This window comes from Hemicordylus capensis, chromosome 14 (assembly GCF_027244095.1).
Source record: "Hemicordylus capensis ecotype Gifberg chromosome 14, rHemCap1.1.pri, whole genome shotgun sequence".
In the NCBI taxonomy this organism is placed as follows: Eukaryota; Metazoa; Chordata; class Lepidosauria; order Squamata; family Cordylidae; genus Hemicordylus; species Hemicordylus capensis.
This window is the reverse complement of record NC_069670.1, coordinates 20101174-20119423: the sequence shown is the minus strand read 5'-3', so window position 1 is coordinate 20119423 and position 18250 is coordinate 20101174. Positions and strand designations below refer to the sequence as shown.

The window sequence follows — 18250 nt, the reverse complement described above, 5'->3', positions numbered from 1 at the left end:
CTGTACACTGTACAACATGATGTCTGAAGGGTTCCTTAGAACGATGCCAACTACCCGTGCTGTCAAGTGACTGGTCTTACTGCAGCCCTACTAGCCCAGTTTCCACTGTGCAAGCCACATCTTGCTTCTCAGCTGCCCAAGTACTCAACTTGCAAGAAAGTTCACTGCTTTTCTTTGGCAAAGCCTCTGCTGGTCCCCCCCATCCTGGCCAGCAATTCCTCCCTCACCCCAAAACCTCTGGCCCAGGGTTGCACATCTTCACCCCTCCAGCTGTCAATGGCTTCAGCCTATTAGCCACTATAGCTGGGGATGATGGGAGTTGCAGTCTAACACCAACTGGAGGACTGAAGCAGCAGAGCCTTGCTCTAGGCCAGGCCTGCTCCACTTCAGCCCTCCTGCAGATGTTGGCCTACAACTCCCATAATCCCTGGCTATTGGCCACTATGGCTGGGGATTATGGAAGTTGTAGTCAAAAAACTGCTGGGGGGGAGGAGGGCAAAGTAGAGCAGGCTGGCTCTAAGCCATTCCCACACAATGGTGACAGTTCATGGAACAGGAAGCGATTTTTTTGGTTAAAAAATAAAGACACCTCCAGAAGTGCTACACACCTCGAGTATGCCCACCCCATATTCACACTTTGGCACAATCCTGGCAGTAGAAAAGCAGGTTTGAAAGAGGACAGGCATTGGCTAGATTAGGTGTAGAACAATCATTTCCTCTGCTGAAAGAGAAAATGAGGACCCTTGCTATCTATAGTGGCGGTGTTGGAATGGGAAGGACAGCTGAATTAGCAGCAGGGGATTGACAGGCTCTACAAGCCCACAACGCCAAGACACACACACACACAGCTGTAAAATTACACAACTGAAGAGAATCGGCAGCTATCTGGAGCTAGCAGCTCCAGCATGGGGAATGTGCACAACGTCTGGTAGAAACAGACTGGTCCACCACCTTGAAGCTCAGGGAGGCAAAAACACGCTCGGTTCTGAGGAAGCAACACAGGTGAGGGACCCAGCCAGGCTGCAGTCTGTACTGTTTGAAGACACCCACAAAGCCAGGCCACGGTTGAAGTCAGCCCAACGACAAAAGGCAGCTTCTTTGAATTCTGAACGTCGAGCAAGGCCCAGAACCCGGTTCCACATCCAGAATCTCTGCATACTGGATTAGAGTGGTGAAGGCCTGGGGTGGGTGGGGGGAATGGGCGGAACACACCCACCCATTTTTTTCTTTTTGTTCCAGGCTTTCACAGCTCTAGATATGTTTAAAACTACCTATTTGTTCCAAGCTGACCTGTGCGTATAGAGGATGAAACTCCACCCACCCCCCACATACTGACCTAGGTCCTTAAATAGTTTCCCCCAATTTAAAGAAGGCCTAATTCTGCACCAACTGGATTTTGAGCAGAGATGTAGATAACACAACCAAAGTAATGGGGGGGGGGAGGATTCAAAGGGGAACTGGCCTGTCTCTAAAATGCACAGTATGGACAAACATTCAACCAAAGGGGGGGGGAAGAAAAACATGTCAACTTGCTTCAAAATCATCATACTGCAATTTTGTGTTAAGAAAATGGTTAAGATGTCTAGATTTACTTCGCTTTAGGAGTTTTAAAAAGTATTACGTTGTCATGTGCCCATCACCACAGAGCACAGCGGCTCACACTTCACCCACACTCATAAGATCTGCTGCGGGAAGCTATTATCCCCCTCGGAAAGGAAATGGGAGGCAAACGGGCCCTTCGTTTCCTCCTATGAATGGAGACCACACCAAGTAGAGAACACTTTATTAGGATACAATACAAAAATAAGCCAAGGGAGGGCAGGCTCCAGGACACGGGGGGGGGGGGGCGCACGGAGAATCCACAGCACACCGGCTTGCATTTTGCTCTGCGAGTGGTAGCCGCTGTCCGACGCTGCCTCCCTGCCCCCGGGACACAACAGCAACAGTCTCGACTTGGCAAATGCATGTATTCAGGTCTTCCAACCCGGATTCCATCGGCGGTCTCCCCTCCTCCCCCCCCCACCCCCGGCCAACGTGTAACTGCAGGTGGCTCCGTCTCGTCCCCTCTGGCAAAGACGAAGCGGTCCCAAGCGCAAGTTCCAGGAACCGACGGGTTGGGCTCTTCTGCTGTGTGTTCTCAACCTTATACCTATTGCACACTTAAAAGAGGGCTTATTTACAAGAAGAATGTCAAAAACAAACTAGTTATTTTTATTAAATGTGTTAATATACAATTCAAAGGCTGCCTTGAGCCCGCCCCGGTTTGCCCCGCCCCCGAGCATGTCGTGCCCCTGCCCTGCCCCTGCACAAGGGGCGGGGGAAACACTTGAAAATATCAAGCCAACAAACATCGAACTCTTTCTTTTCAAAACAGGCACAGAAATTAAAAAAGCACATCAATTATTTACAGCTGTTTCGGAAGGGTGGTGCTCCCGGTTGCTGCCTGCCCGAGTGACCTCCGTGGGCTTCCCAGCGCTGCCACACCTTCCCGCCCTAGCAGCAGCACTGGGGTTTGGCTCGCGTTATCGGGACACATTTCCTCCACCCAAAATGCCACCGTGTGGGCAAAGGGGCTGCTTAATGAACGTGTGGGGTATGTCACAAGCAGGAAAAGGACAACTGCATGCCCAGCCCACCCACCCCCATGGCTAATCTCTGCCCTAAGAAGCCCCGGAGGCATAGCTAAGGAGAATTTGCTCTGGAGGATGCAGATGTGGCAAAGTGACCCAGAGGGAAGCATTTCCTAAGAGGCCCTCTCGAGTCTTCCGTGCACGTTAACTTCATCAAACAGCGTTAACGTTTTCAGCCCTACCACGGCGCTTCCAGAGGAGTCAGAACGGCATCTGAGATCCCCTTCTCTCTCTTAGGAAATTCTATCCTTCATGAGAGAGACTACTGTTTTCCTAAAAAAAAAACACCTGTTTATTTCTTTTGTCCCCGTCCCCCCGCCCCCTAATCAGGTGAAATACAAAAGTAACAGCAAAGGAGAAAGGAAGATAAAACCCTAGGCGGGAAAATCTTTCCTGCCCAACAACCTAACTTTAAAAAAAAAAAACACACAACACACACGTCTACATTTCTGCCATTAGTTACTAGGAACATTTTAAAGTAAAAGCACAAAATCAGGTATTAAAAAAATTGGGGAGGAATGGGGGGAAAAAGACATGGAAATTTACCATTAAAATATTTTGCCTTTTTACATGCCATGTTTCTTTTTCAGTCCTTTTCTGCACAGTGCCCAAAGGGCAGCTCTGACGGCTAGAAGCTATTTCCTATTAGGTGGTCAATTTGAGGCGCCGTCTTTGCGGTCTTGGCGTTACCTCCAGATTCCCAAAAGTTACTGAAATCGCCACTGAGAAAGAGAGAGAGAGAGCTGCAGAAATAATAAAAAAAAATGTTTCACATTCTTCATCCTATAAAAATGGGGATGGGGAGGAAAGTGTTGCCTTTAAGATTTGCCTTTTATGTCCCAAGGCCTGCCTTAAAATTTGGAAAAGACAAGGGTGTTGGGGTGACAGGCAATCTGCCAGTAAGTTCTCTTGCTTGAACCCCCATTGAAACGAGCCATTTTCAACTGGGCTTGTGTGGGATCACTTCCCTGCCGATTGCCCCCTTGCCGACTTCTATACAGTGTCATAAAGGAATCTCCACACATATTCCCCAAAAGGTGATCAAATGTTACCAAATGCATGCAGTTTACAAAGAGACACGGCTGTGTCAAACCAGCCCATGTTGGTTACCTGGTGCTGCGTGAGGAAACACTTTTGTTCTCTACAAGTATAATTTGACATTTTTACAGGCTGGGAAAAGCTAGGTACACACAGTACACAAGTTAAACTGGTTTGTCAGGTGGGTCCTGCCATGCACCCCACCCCCTTCCGTTCCTGCAAGGACCTTGGGGAATTTTAGTTTGGGGAGGGGAGTTAGTGTCCCAGCACTCTCCCAAAGCCTTGTGAGAGAGGCCCTGTCAGTTATGCTAGCTTCCTGCTGCGTTAACCTTTCTGCTTTCTACACCAAGGAGGGAGATTGCCATCGTCCTTGCTGCTTCAGGAAACCCAAACCTTTGTGTACCAAACCTGCAAAATTTGGCTCCGATTTCTCATTTGTTTCAATCAATATTCCGAGAGGCTGGAACGGAGCTGTTAACGGGGAAGTGGAGACTGCATAGATTAGATGTGCCAAGGGGAAGCTGTCGTTCTACATTTGCGGGGGTTTACACTGTACTACTGCATCTTCGGCAAGCCTAGGGAAATGCCACGTTAAAAAAACCCACCATCAATCCAGAACCTTTGGAATCTACCAATATATAAATTGTACATCCCACATACTTAAAAAAAAGGTGTGCACACACAGTGTACAGCAAATTGCTTTTCCAAGGGCACAAAATGGCCAGTGCCTCTGACCTCAACTCTTATTAACTGAATTCTAATTTCCTTGCCAAAACACCCTGCATACGTGCACAGCTGTGCAGAAAGCAAGTGAGCTGGGGGAGAAGTGTGGTAATGTTGCCTCTCAACTTTGCTCTCAATGGGGCATGTCCAAGAAAAACTCGTCTCTGAGCAGGCCAAAGCAAGAGGCACGGAGCCGTGGCCTGGTGCAATGACACGGGATCGACTATGCCGATACATGCCTGCAGATGCTGCTGTGTAGAGAAACCTACACGCTCTGGACACCAAACTGTGTTTCCCCCTGACAACTGGCCTGTTACTTCCCCGCAGTGAATTAAAAGCAGCTCTTTGGGCCTAGCTACACTCATGACTAGTAATGGCAGGGGAGGAGAAAAACATTAGATTGCCTGTGTGGTACTAGCTGTCTCCACACTTGTCCCTCCCAAGGTCTTGAGCCTCGGTCAGTGACGAGCACAAGGATGGCAGCAGGTTTAAGGGGAGGAGGGCTCGGGCACCCACCCTTGGGCCAGCTTAGATTAGCCCACCGGGTTGCCGATCCCCAAATCAAAAGGTTGAGGCTGAAGCCAAATGAAACTTAGCAGAGGCTTCACTTCCTCGCCTAGCTGAGAAATTCAAGAGGAACCGAACTACCTCAAGGACTGCAAACCCAAGGATTAGTGCATACAGAAAGACAATGGCATCCTCCTTTCCCCTGAGCTGATTCGAGCCAAGATGGAGACTGGCAGCCAAGAGATCCAAGGAGGAGAACAAGCACAGGCCACTGGAGGGAAGAGACGGAGTCACTGGCGACAAGAGAGAGGGGCAAGCACAGAAAGGGTTAAAATTGCCAGAGAGAAAAGCCAATTTGCCTTCTTGGACCTTTTTATCCTCCTCCACCAATTCCTGCAGGATCTGGCATGGACTCCTACTTACCCTTAGCCAATCTGGAACATTGGCAAAAAAGAAAACAAACCCAAAGAAGTCCCGTGTTCTATGAATGTTTGATAGCTACTGAAAGCTTTTATTTCAACAACCATCTTAAAGATTAGGTTACGGGGGGTGGGGGGGGGGGAGAAGAGAAGTGAACTCCACCCCGCCCCTTGCTTAAGATTCAGGCCAACGGCTTAAAAAACCCCTCAAAAAACCAACAGGGGGAAAAATTATGCTGCAGTACAGAACATACCTTAATTCAGAACCAAAAAAGATGCCGGGGCCTTTTACGAAAAGGAAAACGCACACAAACAAAAGTGAGAGTGCTACTTCTACTGCTCTCTAGAAAGTTCCGGAACACCTTCATTCAGTACCTGGGAGGGAAGAAGGGGCGTTTTGGTGCAAAGAAAGGAGGCCCCCGTGCGAAGGGGGGCCGAGGCCTTTTTAAGCTGTTAAAGGGGTCTCTGTTTAAGAAGGACTCCCGCGGGCGGAAGTCTGGCCTCTGGTTCCTAGCTCCCAGCCCACCTCGGTTTGTGCTGTCTCGGTGAGGTGGGATAGAGGATCCAACGTTAAGGGTGGGCCCCAAGGGATCTCTTGCCAGGGCGGCTAGGCCTACGCTCTCTCGAGCCCGACCAAGGGACGGACCGCCATGGTCGCGCTGAGCTTGGGCCACTTGGTCTCGTGGTGCTCCGGGCTGCATGTTAAAGTGATCTTTCAGCGTTCCTTGGTGGACAGCACTGTGATCCTTGGAAAACGGGCCCCCGTGTTCCGCAGCGAGGGGAGGAGCAGGAAACGGGAGGCCGAGATCCCCGGGAGGTGGCGGAGGGGTTGAGAACGGAACACTGCCGTGTTCCACGGGGAGGGGAGGGGGTGGCTGAGTCGGAAACGGAACTCCGCTACGTTCTAAGGAAGGAGGTGGGGGGGGAGGGACGCCATGGGGCAAGGAAAGCGGGGATGAGGTTTCTTTCGAGAAGGGGTTAACATGATCCACTGACGGCATACGAGGAGGGGGAACCGAGTGGTCCCTGGGGAAGAGGGTGCCGAGATCCTTCGGTCGAAGAGGCTGAGGCCCTGTGGGAGGGGGCCCAATCTGGTCCCTTGGAAAGGAAGTCCCGTGCTCTAATGGAGATGGCCCGAGAGGCGGTCGGACGTGGCGATCAAAGGCAGTGCTGAAATTAGTGGCTCTGAAGTTATTGGTGTTCTCCTGAAATGGCGAGACGCGGTCTTTGTACTGGGTCTGGAAGCCGGGCCCACCGCTGCCACCCGTGCCCATCATGGGCATCTCGGTCGCACTCGAAGGGCCATTATCAAAGGTGCTGCCAGGGTTGCTCAACTCAAACCACCCTGCTCTGGTCTCTCTTCCCTGCCCTCGGCTCCCTTTCCCAAGGACCCTTATCGACTCGACCGTCTGAATGGGTTCACCGGACATTCCCCTATTGGACGCGTTGTGGTAACCCAAGGTTTCTATGGGGGCTCCTTTCTCCTCAGTGCTGTCAGGCAAGTCTAAACAAGAGGACGACACCCGGGTCTCGATATGGTAATGCTCTTCTTGCTGATTTTGCGGCTCTCCTCCCGCGGAAACTCCAGCCTGGCCAAGGTTGGCGTCATCACTAGAACCCCCTTTGGGGACCTGGCTGAAATGCTTGTTCTCCTCCGAGGGCTTGCGAGACGCGTTCTTGAGCATGTTCTTAAACTCGATGGTCGAAGTGGCTGAGATGGAAGACACAATGGGTTTCTCCATGTTGGGCATTGGGGGTCTACCAGTTGGGGACACAAGCGTGTTCTGGGGAGTGAACAGCGACCTGTGCGGAACCAGATGAGGAGAATCCGGGTACTGTTTCTGTGAAAGGCCGGAGTGCGGCATGGATTTGGACAAGCTGTTGTGATTGGAATCCGCTGCGAAGAAAACGTCGTTCTTGCTCGGCGTAGGAGATGCATCTGAACCAGAGTCGTTCCCCCGTAAGCTATAGCTTCCATACATTCCGGGAGAGGACAGCGGATCACAGCTTTCGCTCTGGTCATGGAGCGACCTCATGGATTGGGGGAAAGTGGATTTCATGCCAAACCCTGAGGTTCTTTGGCTGTAACTTGACAGAACCGGTTGGTACTCTGCAGGGTCGGAAAGTTTCCCCGGCTTCAGGATAGATTTTGCTGGTTGCTTCTCCAAGTTCACCAGAGCAGATGGTGGAGGGCCGGAATAGTCAAAGTCTCGGTAATCTTCGTCCTCCTGAAAGGAGGTGTCTGGATAGAACTTCTCCTGTGGAGATTCCATTAAGGAGGAAGGTAACTCCATACCATCGGAGGACTGTTTGTACATAGCAGCAGGAGAGTCGATGCTTAGACTGAAAGACCTGTACACAGAATTAGGCAGTTCTTGGGGATAGCTGTCATCCCGGCTCTGAAGCGGCGACCTTGTACTACTGGGAGTTGAAGAGCCGGGACTGATTATCTTGGAGAGCAGCGACATGGTGTCCACATTGCTGGACGAGGGTTTGTCCATCATCTCATCTTGAGTCGGCGTCCCACTCCGTTCATCACGAACAGGAGTGCCATCTATGCTGTCCATAGATGTGCTTGTGGGCCCACGGTTAAAATCAGGTGAAGAAGAATGCGTCTCGGGCGGTGCGCTGGACCCCAAGCTGCTCAGAATTGGAATATTCAGATTTAAGCCGCTGAATCCCGGGTTCCCCTTTAAGAAGTTGTGTATCTTCATTTCCAGACTGGGAGAAGTGGGCTCGGACTCTAGTTTGGCCTCCGAAATTTCGGAAGACTGGCTCATGGGGTTCTCCGCTGGCCGAAGGGAGGGGCTGGCATGGGAGCTGCTGAATCCTAAGGAGTTGCTGGGCGGCTTGAAACTGGAACTGGGGAGCCCTGTGCTATGTCCAGTGGGGACCTTATTGACAGATGTTGAAGAAACCTCAGCAGAAGAAGAATTTGGAGAATAACCAAAACTCTGGGGCATGACTGGCTGAGTGTTGGAGGAGACATTTCTCCCCTTCATGGAAGAGGACGCTGTGTTAGCTGGCGATGCAGAGGTGCTCTGAGAGGCCATCTCACTAGGCTGGGCTGTATTTCCAGCGACACTTTGAAGAAATGAAGACAAGCCTACAGAGGGAAGAGGAAAATTTTAATTCAGTACCAAGGGACAAGGAAGCCATTTCTTAAGAGACATCTGCTTTTTAACTGACACACATCTGGCCGATTTTCTTCTTCTAGAATGCAAGCCACAAGCTTCTGTTTAAGTATTCGGCCAGGAACATGTTGTCCTCCTTCAAGAGCCGGAAATTTGACCCATGAAGCTGCCTTCTATGGAGTCAGCCTCCATATTGTCAACCTGGCTGGCAGCAGATCTTTCCCAGATCTCCCTGGAGATGATGGCAGGGAATGAACCTGGGAAATTCTGCATGCAAAGTAGACATCCATTCAGCCATGAAGCTCTCTGGGTGACTTTGGGCCAGTCACGGCTCTCTCAGCCTAACCTACCTCACAGGGGTGTTGTGAGGATAAACATAACCATGTACGCCAGGGCTCCTTAGAGGAAGAGCATAAACAGGCGGGCGGGGCAGATTTGCTGGATGAGATCAATACCTAGTTTATGAACCAAGCAGGGACATCCCCCACACCCTCCGTCAAAGTGTCAAGCGAAAAATTAGAGGCCATCCACTTGGAATCTCCAGGTTTTCAATGCCGCAGCAGAAACGAGCTCGGCCCCTAGAGTCAGACGGAGCCCTAGAGATTCAACTCTCTTACCCTCCAATTCAAAAAGCAGGCTTCATGTGGCTAGGAGATGATCACTTGGCGAATGCCTCAATCCCCTTTGCTTTATAACTGTCCCCAGCATGGATATAATCTCATCTATGGGAAGAACTGGTTGCTGGGCTAGCCCTGACCTCACATCGATATCTGCTCCACCACAGGAATGGCTGGGGGAGGAGGATGCTTCTGGGAAGGACTTACTTTCCCCCTCTTAATGCTGAGGCAGATACAGAAAGAACTACCACCAGCTCTGGTGACAGAGCAGGGCATCCCCCATCAATCCCCTTCCTATGAGGGTCCTAATTGTCATCAGGGCAGTTGACTTTTCTGGAAGGAGCAACCCCAGCCTCCTCACTCTGGCATCATCGGATGTCCCTCCATGACTGTCTAGTTGGCTAGGGAGGCCGTGTTGCTTCCAGGGATTGCCATATGAGCTGCAGCTCAGTGGTCGAGCACTTGCTTTCTATGTAGAAGGCCCGCAGAGAATCTCCAGGCAGTGCTGGGAAAAGACTTCTGCCCGAAACCTTAGAGACCTATACTGACTGCTGCTAGTCAGTGCAAACAAGATGGACCAGTGGTCTGACTCAGTAAGTAGAAGCTTCATATATGCACTTCACTGTCAGTCAGGAAACTCTCCCTTTATTTGGGGGGAAAGACCGGAGCCCTGTGGGAAAGTATCCCAAGGTTCTAGATTCAATCTCCAGAGGGGGCCAGTACAGATTCCGGTATGAACCCCTGGAGAGCAGCTGACAGTGTGTAGACCAGAGTGAGATAGATGGACCAGGGGTCTGACTCATGATGGCAGATTCCGAATTAGGTAAGGGATGGTTTGGCCTTCAGGCTTTCTTGCTAGAGGAAGACCACAGAAAGCATTGCTCCTTCCAGAGTAGGGAAGATTGGATCTCCTCCTCTCTCCTGGGAGGAAGGCCAGTCTTGGGGTAGCAAGCATGAATTGTCCCCTTTGCTAAGCAGGGTCCACCCTGGTTTGCATTTGAATGGGAGATTACATGTAAGAGCCCTGGAAGATATTCCCTTCAGGGGAGCCGCTCTGGGAAGATCACCTGCATGTTTGCACGGAGAAGATTGCAAGTTCCCTCCCTGGCATCTCCATGCAGGGTTGGGAGAGACTCCTTGGAGAGCCACTGCCAGTCAGTGTAGACAATTCTGAGCTAGATGGACCAAGGGTCTGACTTGGCAGAAGGCAGCAAGATCTCTGTGTGGAAGCCCACCTCATCCTCCACTAAGGCTGTAAACAACTTATAGTGAAAGGAGTTTTCAGCACAAACTCAGGAACATAGGAAGCTGCCATATACCAAGCTGCCATATACCGAATCAGACCCTTGGTCCAGCTAGCTCAGTATTGTCTACACAGACTGGCAGCAGCTTCTCCAAGGTTGCAGGCAAGGATCTCTCTCAGCCCTATCTTGGGAGATGCTGCCAGGGAGAGAACCTGGAACCTAGATGCTCTTCCCAGAGCAGCTCCATCCCCTGAGGGGAATCTCTTCCAGTGCTCACACTTCTAGTCTCCCATTCATATGCAACCAGGGCAGACCCTGCTTAGCTAAGGGGACAAGTCATGCTTGCGACCACAAGGCCAGCTCTCCAGCGGCCAACCAGACCACCCCCCCACACCAACTGCAGCCCCTCCACCACATCCTTACCTTGCAGAGTCGGTGCGGTCTGAGTCTGGGTCTTGGAGAGGACCGACAGGATGCTCTCAGGGGTGATCTCCACTTTGGAGAGGATGTTTGCCAGCGGGTTCGAAGGGGCAGATGGGGTGCTGGCCACCGGCGTCTTCAAGCCACTCGTCAGAGCTGTTGGGCTCGTGGGGATGCTCGGGGAAGGTCTCGAGGCAGGACTCACCCCTGAGAAAAGGGAAGGAAACACTGGCACAAAGGTCTCAGGGCTGGCCAGCGGCAGGAAACTGAAGACTGCATGCCACTCAGAACAGGCAGTTCAAGCTTTTATCTCATGTTTTATTGTTGTGTTGTAAGCCGCCCAGAGAACAATTTGTCATGGGGCTAGCTAAAAAGACGACGACGATGATAGTGATGCACAGAGCAGGGGTGGCAGGAGGCTGGGAGGGCAGTGCAAAGGGTCCCTCCCCAAACTTGCCAACTCTTCCCCCACAGTCACAAGGGCAGAAATTTGCTTCCAGAAGGAGAAGCAGAGATGCTGCGATTTGCTACATGCCTGGTGCATGGGTGGCTGTATCCCGTCCCCACAGGGGGAAAAATGGCAAGTGGCGGAATATCTACTTTGCGCGCAGAAGTTCAATCCTTGAAAGCTGCTGCCAGTCAGTGTCGACAGTACTGAGCGAGACGGACCAATCGTCTGGCTCCATAGATGGCAGCTTCGTGTATTCACATAGAATTTTTGGGGGGATGGGGCCATCGCTCAGTGGCAGAGCGTCTGCTTTGCATGCAGAAGGCCCCAGGTTCAATCCCTGGCAGCATCTCTAGATAGGCCTGGGAAAGACTCTTGCCTGCAACCTGCAACACCAGCGCCAGCCACTGGAGGAATGCTGTGCTGGGGATGGATATGGCTGGTTACTCTCCCTCTGCTAAACTTGGCAAAGAGGCACCTTTTTAACATGGTGATTCTCTTTATTGAGCAGCGGGAGAGTAATTGGCCCGATCCACCCCCAGCACAGGACCTCCAGTGACTGTTGCTGGTGTCTCTCTGATGTTTCTTTTTAGATTGTGAGCCCTTTGGCGACAGGGAGCCATCATATTTATTTATTGGTTATTTCTCTGTGTAAAATGCCCTGAGCCATTTTTGGAAGGGCAGTATAGAAATCGAATACATCAAATCAATCAATAAAGAATACCACCACTTTAAAAGGCTCCTCTTGCTCAATGCAGCAGGTAAACAGAGTTGAGAGTGTGCTAGAGCACAGAACACTCAAAAAAGCAGCATGGGACGCAAAATTCAGCATCCAGAGAATCTTAGGCATTTTTTTAAAAGCAGATTTCTAGTCCTTGTGACGTGTGCAGGCAATGAGCATGACCAATTCTCAGGAGCCCGATGGGCAGCAGAATGACATTCCCAGCGGCTGGAAATGGGGCTTTAGGGTTCTCTTCCCTCCCATAAGTGACCAAATCAGATTTAAAAAGGCAAAATAGAAACACACAATTCAATGTGGGCCAGAAGATGACGACTTCGTTTGACTAGCAAGAATTATGGGTGATAGTTTTATGTATTTAGGTAGGTATAGTTTTTAAAATACACACACACACACTCTAACTGGGCCAGGCGCAGAGCATCTGTGTCTCCGGCCGGCCAGCCAGCCGACCCACCGCCACTGGCTGTTTCTCCCTAACGCCCCCGCAGGCGTGGCCAGCTTTCTGGCTGGCTGGCCCACTTGTTCTGCCCCCTGCTCACTTCTGCCCCCACCCCCTTTCGGGACGGTGGGCCAGCCAGCCTGCTTCTCCCCCTCCCCACTTTCTGGATGGCGGGCCGGCCAGAAAGTCGGCCCGCCACCTCCTCCAGCCCGCCCACTCCAGGCAGCGGCTGCCTCCTCCCGGCAACTGGGGCCAGCCGGCTGCCGCCTCACCCTCTTCCTTCTCACAGCCGGCCTGGCCCGCTGCTGCCTGCTCCCAGTGGACGGGACGGGACGGCCACTCTGCCGCCGCCACCTCCTCTTCCTCCTGGCGGCCAGGCTGTCCCGCCGCCACCTCCTGCTCCCCACTATTTTCTCTCCCGTTCCCGTCTCTATCCAGGCAGCTGCTCCCAAACTCTTGTGACAGCTGCTGCACATGGGATTAGTGATGGGTACATTTAAGAGAATTAAATATATATTTGGGGTGAATATTGAGATCTAATTTTTGAGGGGGGTAACCAACTGTCAGTCAATTAATTTTTCCAGTCAATGACCGAAATAAAGATTAATCCATTCATCAGAATAAACTATGTGAAGGGCAAAGGGCGCAGATTTTTGCAGGATGCAGAGTCAAACCTATCCCTCAGGATCATGACCCCAATTGTGGGCCCACAGATCTAAGCCCCCACATGTTGTTCTCACCTGTGTTCTTCATAACTGAAGTCAAGCTGCTAAGGATGGAGCTGATCTTTGCCAGGTCCACGTTGGCAAGGTTCGGCAAAGCCAGCGCTGGCGACTGAGGAAGGGGTGCTGGGGTTGCGGGTTTCGGTGTTGGAGGAGTGATGGGGGTTGGAGGAAGGGTCGCTGGCCCCACCGCTGTTGCTGCCACCGCCGCCGTTGCTGCCACCACTGTTGGAGAGGCTTTTGTGACGCTTTCTGCTACCTTTGTGGGCCCTGGGGTGGGTGGGGTGGAAGCAGCCGGTTTCTCCTTCCTCTCTTCCACTAGGTTCAAGAAGGCAGAAAGGGGAGGGAGTCAGGTACCATACTCCAACAACATCAGAGGACCCCACCAGGCTTCAGAACCAGTGTTCCCTCTAACAGGGATTCCCAGATATTGTTGACTACGACTCCCAGAATCCCCAACTGCAATGGCTTTTGCTTGGGGACGATAGGAGTTGTAGTCAACGTCTGAGAATCCCTGTTAGAGGGAACACTGCTCAGAACATTGACTAGTTGGTTACAAAAGGAATAAGTCACGCTGCTTGCCAAGACCAGACCCACCTCATTTCAACATTTACTTTCAAAGTCTGTTTGGGATCGCCATGAAAGCAAGACCACTTAGTCATGGTTGGCTTTTCTTTAACCATGGTTATGTGCTAACCCTGAACACCCAAACCATGGTTAAAAATCAGACACACAACTGGAGGTGATTTCCGGGTTTGAAGGGGGTTGAACTATGGCTTGCGTCGACCCTGGTTCAGTGCTACATCTGCACCAAGCACCCCATGGTTTTTCCTTTTCTATCCAGCAACAGGAGAAATTCCCCATAGTTTCTCCCCAACTCTGGCTGCCCCTTCATAACTTGGAAATATTTTGCCATCAAGGGTTTCCTCTCCAGAGAGGAAGCAGCCATGCTGGTGATGAGGAAGGGTGAGTACACATACAAGTCCAAAGAGATGCATTCACATGAATAGCATGTGTGAAATGGAGGAAATGGACCATGTGCATTTTGTACATTACATTTTTCTTATCCTGTCTTTCTACCAAGGAGCCAATTCTACTCCGCTCAACATATAACACTGACTTAGACAAGGCCTTAGGGAAGCTGAGCCTACGGAGCGACTGCCCAGTCTTCAAGCACTACCACTCTCTGGACTGCGTACCGATAATTTTCGGTGCATCATCTTCGACGTCAGACAACTCCATATCCTCCACGTCACGATTGTCTGTTGCAGGCTCTGGAGAAGGCGACTTCTTCCGTTCCTTCTCAGGCGATGGGGAGTGGTCCTCTTCCCCCATTCCTGGGAAGGGCGACTCCGAACCGGTTGGAGATGGGGCGTCCATGCTGGGAGACGGGACGGGCGACTCTTCGGGATCGGGAAGTGTCGCCTTCAGCTGGTCCAGTTTTTTCTTGAGGTTGTTCACTCTGTTGGCAAATGTTTTATAAGCCTGACAAGGCAGAGGAGAAGAAAAAGAGAATCGTGAATAGAGCAGAGTATACCCTAGAAACACTTAATGGGTTTGAGGTCCCCGATGTCCCCGCCAACCCCCGTGGAGACTCTGCTGGGTGAGGAGACCTCTCAAGACTTACGTTTGCCACCACCTTGACTTCCTTGTATTGCGCTTCGTAGAATATCCCTGCGTTCTCAAGAATTTCCGTCAAGGAAGGGCCGCTTTTCACTTGCTTGTCCAAGCTGTTGACGAATTCCTCGAGTTTGGCGCTTGCCTCCTCAAACTCCTTGGAGAATTTCTTCCCTCCGGTTTTGTCTGGAAAGGGAGAGAGGAAGCTTGAAGAGGGCGCAGCAACATGGCCCTAGCATACTATCAAGGTAGCCATTTTTAACCCCTGCGTGCCAGAGCCAGGTGAGAGGAAGTGCCTGGAGATCCACGTCATTGGCTTGTTTGCTGAAGAATTCAAACACCTCCAGAAATCAGCCATCTTTTCAAAGTATTTGGGGGTGGGGGTTAGGGGGCAGACCTTCCCATAGCTTCAGAGGCAGGCCAGAAATCTCATCTCTAATAGTTTTGTACTTTAAAAAAACACATATGGGAGGGCTTGCATCAGAGCTGTCACGACCACGTGCAGTATTGGTATTAAGAACAAAATAAAAATAATAATTAAAGAACCCAACCAGACCTTAGATCAGTGGTTCCCAAACTGGGTTCCTCCAGATGTTATTGAACTAAAACTCCCAGCACCCCTAGCCACAATAAATCAATGGGGCAGGAAATCAATGGGGCTGATAAACTTTGGCCCTCCTGCAGATGTTGGCCCATATTTGTTATTTCTCTGTGTGAACCGCCCTGAGCCATTTTTAGACGGGCGGTATAGAAACTGGCAAAAGTTGAGCAGGCCTGCCTTACATGAATCTAATCCTCCACCACCCACTCCCACCATGGGCAGGTTTCTGAAGCCCCTTCCCTGGGTTCAGGGAAAGCTTGTGCACTGCCCTATTCGGCTGTACCTTTCAAACACTTCAGCGTCTCCGTGCTGCACACGTCCACCCTCATGGTGGAGAGCTGCTTCTCCTTCAGCTCGATCTGGTCCTCGGACCGCTTGTGGAGCAGAAGCCCGTCGACCAGGGACTGCGGCTGGATGAGAGAGAGAGAGAGAGAGAGAGAGAGAGAGAGAGACCAGGTCAGCACAGGATAGAAGTAAGAGGGTGACAAAATTCAGCTGCAGGTAAAGGGAGAACCACAGCACAGAATGCTGCTGAAATCTGGGAGTTTGGGGGCGGGGGGGGGGAGATAATTACCACTTGCGTAATGTCACACACTCACTTGAACTCCCTTATTCGCGTGGGTTCTATTGCACGGGGGGGGGGATCCGCGAATAATAGGACATTCAAACAAATATACATTGGGGGGTAGGTTCCTTTACTGTCCAAAATCGCCCCCAAATGACAAAAGAGGCCAAATAAAGTGTCCTACTGCCCTTAAGAAGTCCAGCGATGCCTTGCCCCGAGAGAGAGAGAGAGGGGCAAAAATCACGGGGGGGGGGGGATGAGCCATAAAATGTCCATTACCCAACCACGGATATGCAAAACCGCGGATGCTGGACCCATGATTAACGAGGTTCGGGGGGGAGAGACGACTGGGAGGCTCTGTTTCAGACATTTTCTAGCACTGCTTCTTTCTATGCCCCACCCACCCAGTTCTGTTCACCTGGACACAGCACTGAGCTGAGCAGTCATTAGACCTCGAGTGGGGGGAGCCCTAGCTCAGTGGCGGAGCGCCTGCCTTGCACGCGGACACTCCCAGCTTCATTCCCTGGCAGCACCTCCAGGCAGAGCTGAGAAGGGCTCCTGACTGAAACCCTGGAAAGCCGCTGCCAGTCAGTGTAGACTAGGCCTGCTCAACTTAGCCCCCCGCCAGCTATTTTTGGACTACCACTCCCAGAATCCCCAGCCACAGTGGCCAATAGCCAGGGGTGATGGGGATTGTAGGCCAACATCTGCGGGAGGGCCGAAGTTGAACAGCCCTGGTGTAGACCATACTGAGCTAGATGGAGACCAATGGTCTGACTCAGTATAAGGCATCTTCCGATGGCCCTCTGTATAATTATAGGGGGTGGGGGCTTAGCTCAGAGGAAGAGCATCTGCTTTGCATGAAGGTGGTCCCAGGTTCAAGCCCTGGTGGCATCTCCAGGAAGAGCTGAGAGAGACTCCTGCCTGGAACCTGGGAGAGCCGCTGCCAGTCAGAGTAGACCAGGGATTCTCAATGTTGGGTCCCCAGATGTTATTGGACTTCAACTCCCATAATCCCCAACCAGCATGGTGTAGTGGTTAGAGTGCTGGACTAGGACCAGGGAGACCCGAGTTCAAATCCCCATTCAGCCAGGAGACTTGCTGGGTGACTCTGGGCCAGGCACTTCTCTCTCAGCCTAGCCTACTTCACAGGGTTGTTGTCAGGAGAAACTCAAGATGTAGTACTCTGGGCTCCTTGGAGGAAGAGTGGGATATAAAATGTAAATAATAACAACCACCACCACCAGTCACTGGGGATTATGGGAATTGAAGTCCAATAACATCTGCAGAACCAACGTTGAGAATCCCTGGTGTAGACGATCCTGAGCTGGGTGGACATGGTGTAAGGCAGCTGCCTACGTTCCTGCCTGACCTATTCATCCCAGGTTGCCCAGTCCTGCAGTCCATGTGAAACTGACGCTTAGGGTATACTGTTGGACAACTTCCCAGCATGCAGCTGGGAAGTTTGCCCCCAGAAGTGCACACAGTCGGGGCGCACCCATTCAAAGCCCACTTCAGGCTCGCGTGTGCTGCAAGCTTGCAGCCGGCTGGGGCAGACCTGGATCTCCCGAGGCCAAGGGATCAGATCCAGAAGTCACACAAAAAAGTTAAGCCGTGGGCAGCTGGAGCAGGCCGACGACCCCCCCCCCCCGCCCCATCACTTACTCGGAATTCTGCAACGATCTTGGACTTTAGCACAGCTTTCGGGTTTGTGGAGGCTGTGGGGAGGAAGGACACAGAAAATCAAAAGGGGCCTGCTGCGGGGGGGCCTGCAGAACTGGCATGTGGCAACCACTCTGGGGGGAGAAGAGCATCCCACCCCACACATGCATCCACTTGACTCAACGTGCCTTCTGCTATGGAGGATGGACTCCCCACACACCTATATTGTCTGAAGTGTGTGTGTGTGTGTACACACACACACCCCGGTAGCCCAGTCTACACACACACACCCCCGGTAGCCCAGTCTACACACTTGCTCTTACTGCGGACGCTCCACATGTGCCGAGAGCACCCTGCTCAGCTCCTCCCCAAACACGGCACACTGTCTCACCCGCTCTACTACTCCTTTCCCAAACCCGATGGAGCTTCTTGCCGCCTACCGGTGTGGCCTGACACAACGTTTTGGGAATTCATTTCTTAGTAGGACTCAGCCACTGTGAAGCGTAAAGGCTGCTTATGTTGATGGGAGACCTGGTGTGAGCTGAGCCTTGCTCCTTTGCTCTGCCCTGTTCCGCTGCTTCCAACAACCAGAAACTCTCTCCGGGACAAATTGAGGTGTTACTTGCACACGGTAGACTATCGCTGCTTTCCTGAACTTCCTTGTCCCGATAATACCACAAGACGCTTATTAGGATACTTCTGCCAAGCTGTCCTCTGCGTGGATC

At 51.7% G+C, this 18250-nt stretch overlaps 2 protein-coding genes across 5 annotated transcripts in view; both read right to left on the bottom strand.

Annotated features, from left to right (window-relative positions):
- TARS2 (threonyl-tRNA synthetase 2, mitochondrial) overlaps positions 1-3299 on the bottom strand; it is a 64321-nt gene extending 61022 nt beyond the window's left edge. For all 4 annotated transcript variants that reach the window (XM_053277369.1, XM_053277371.1, XM_053277370.1 and 1 more), the window contains exon 1: positions 3177-3299. In XM_053277369.1, the coding sequence (XP_053133344.1) occupies positions 3177-3207 (31 nt within the window). In that variant the 5' untranslated portion in view covers positions 3208-3299. The remainder of the gene's footprint in view (positions 1-3176) is intronic.
- The window catches only part of RPRD2 (regulation of nuclear pre-mRNA domain containing 2), a 62515-nt gene continuing 46031 nt past the window's right edge, over positions 1767-18250 (bottom strand). Inside the window, 8 exon segments of the mRNA XM_053277367.1 lie at positions 1767-5766; positions 5769-8423; positions 10736-10939; positions 13099-13398; positions 14280-14565; positions 14708-14883; positions 15582-15708; positions 17529-17581. Of these exon segments, the coding sequence (XP_053133342.1) occupies positions 5651-5766; positions 5769-8423; positions 10736-10939; positions 13099-13398; positions 14280-14565; positions 14708-14883; positions 15582-15708; positions 17529-17581 (3917 nt within the window). The 3' untranslated portion in view covers positions 1767-5650.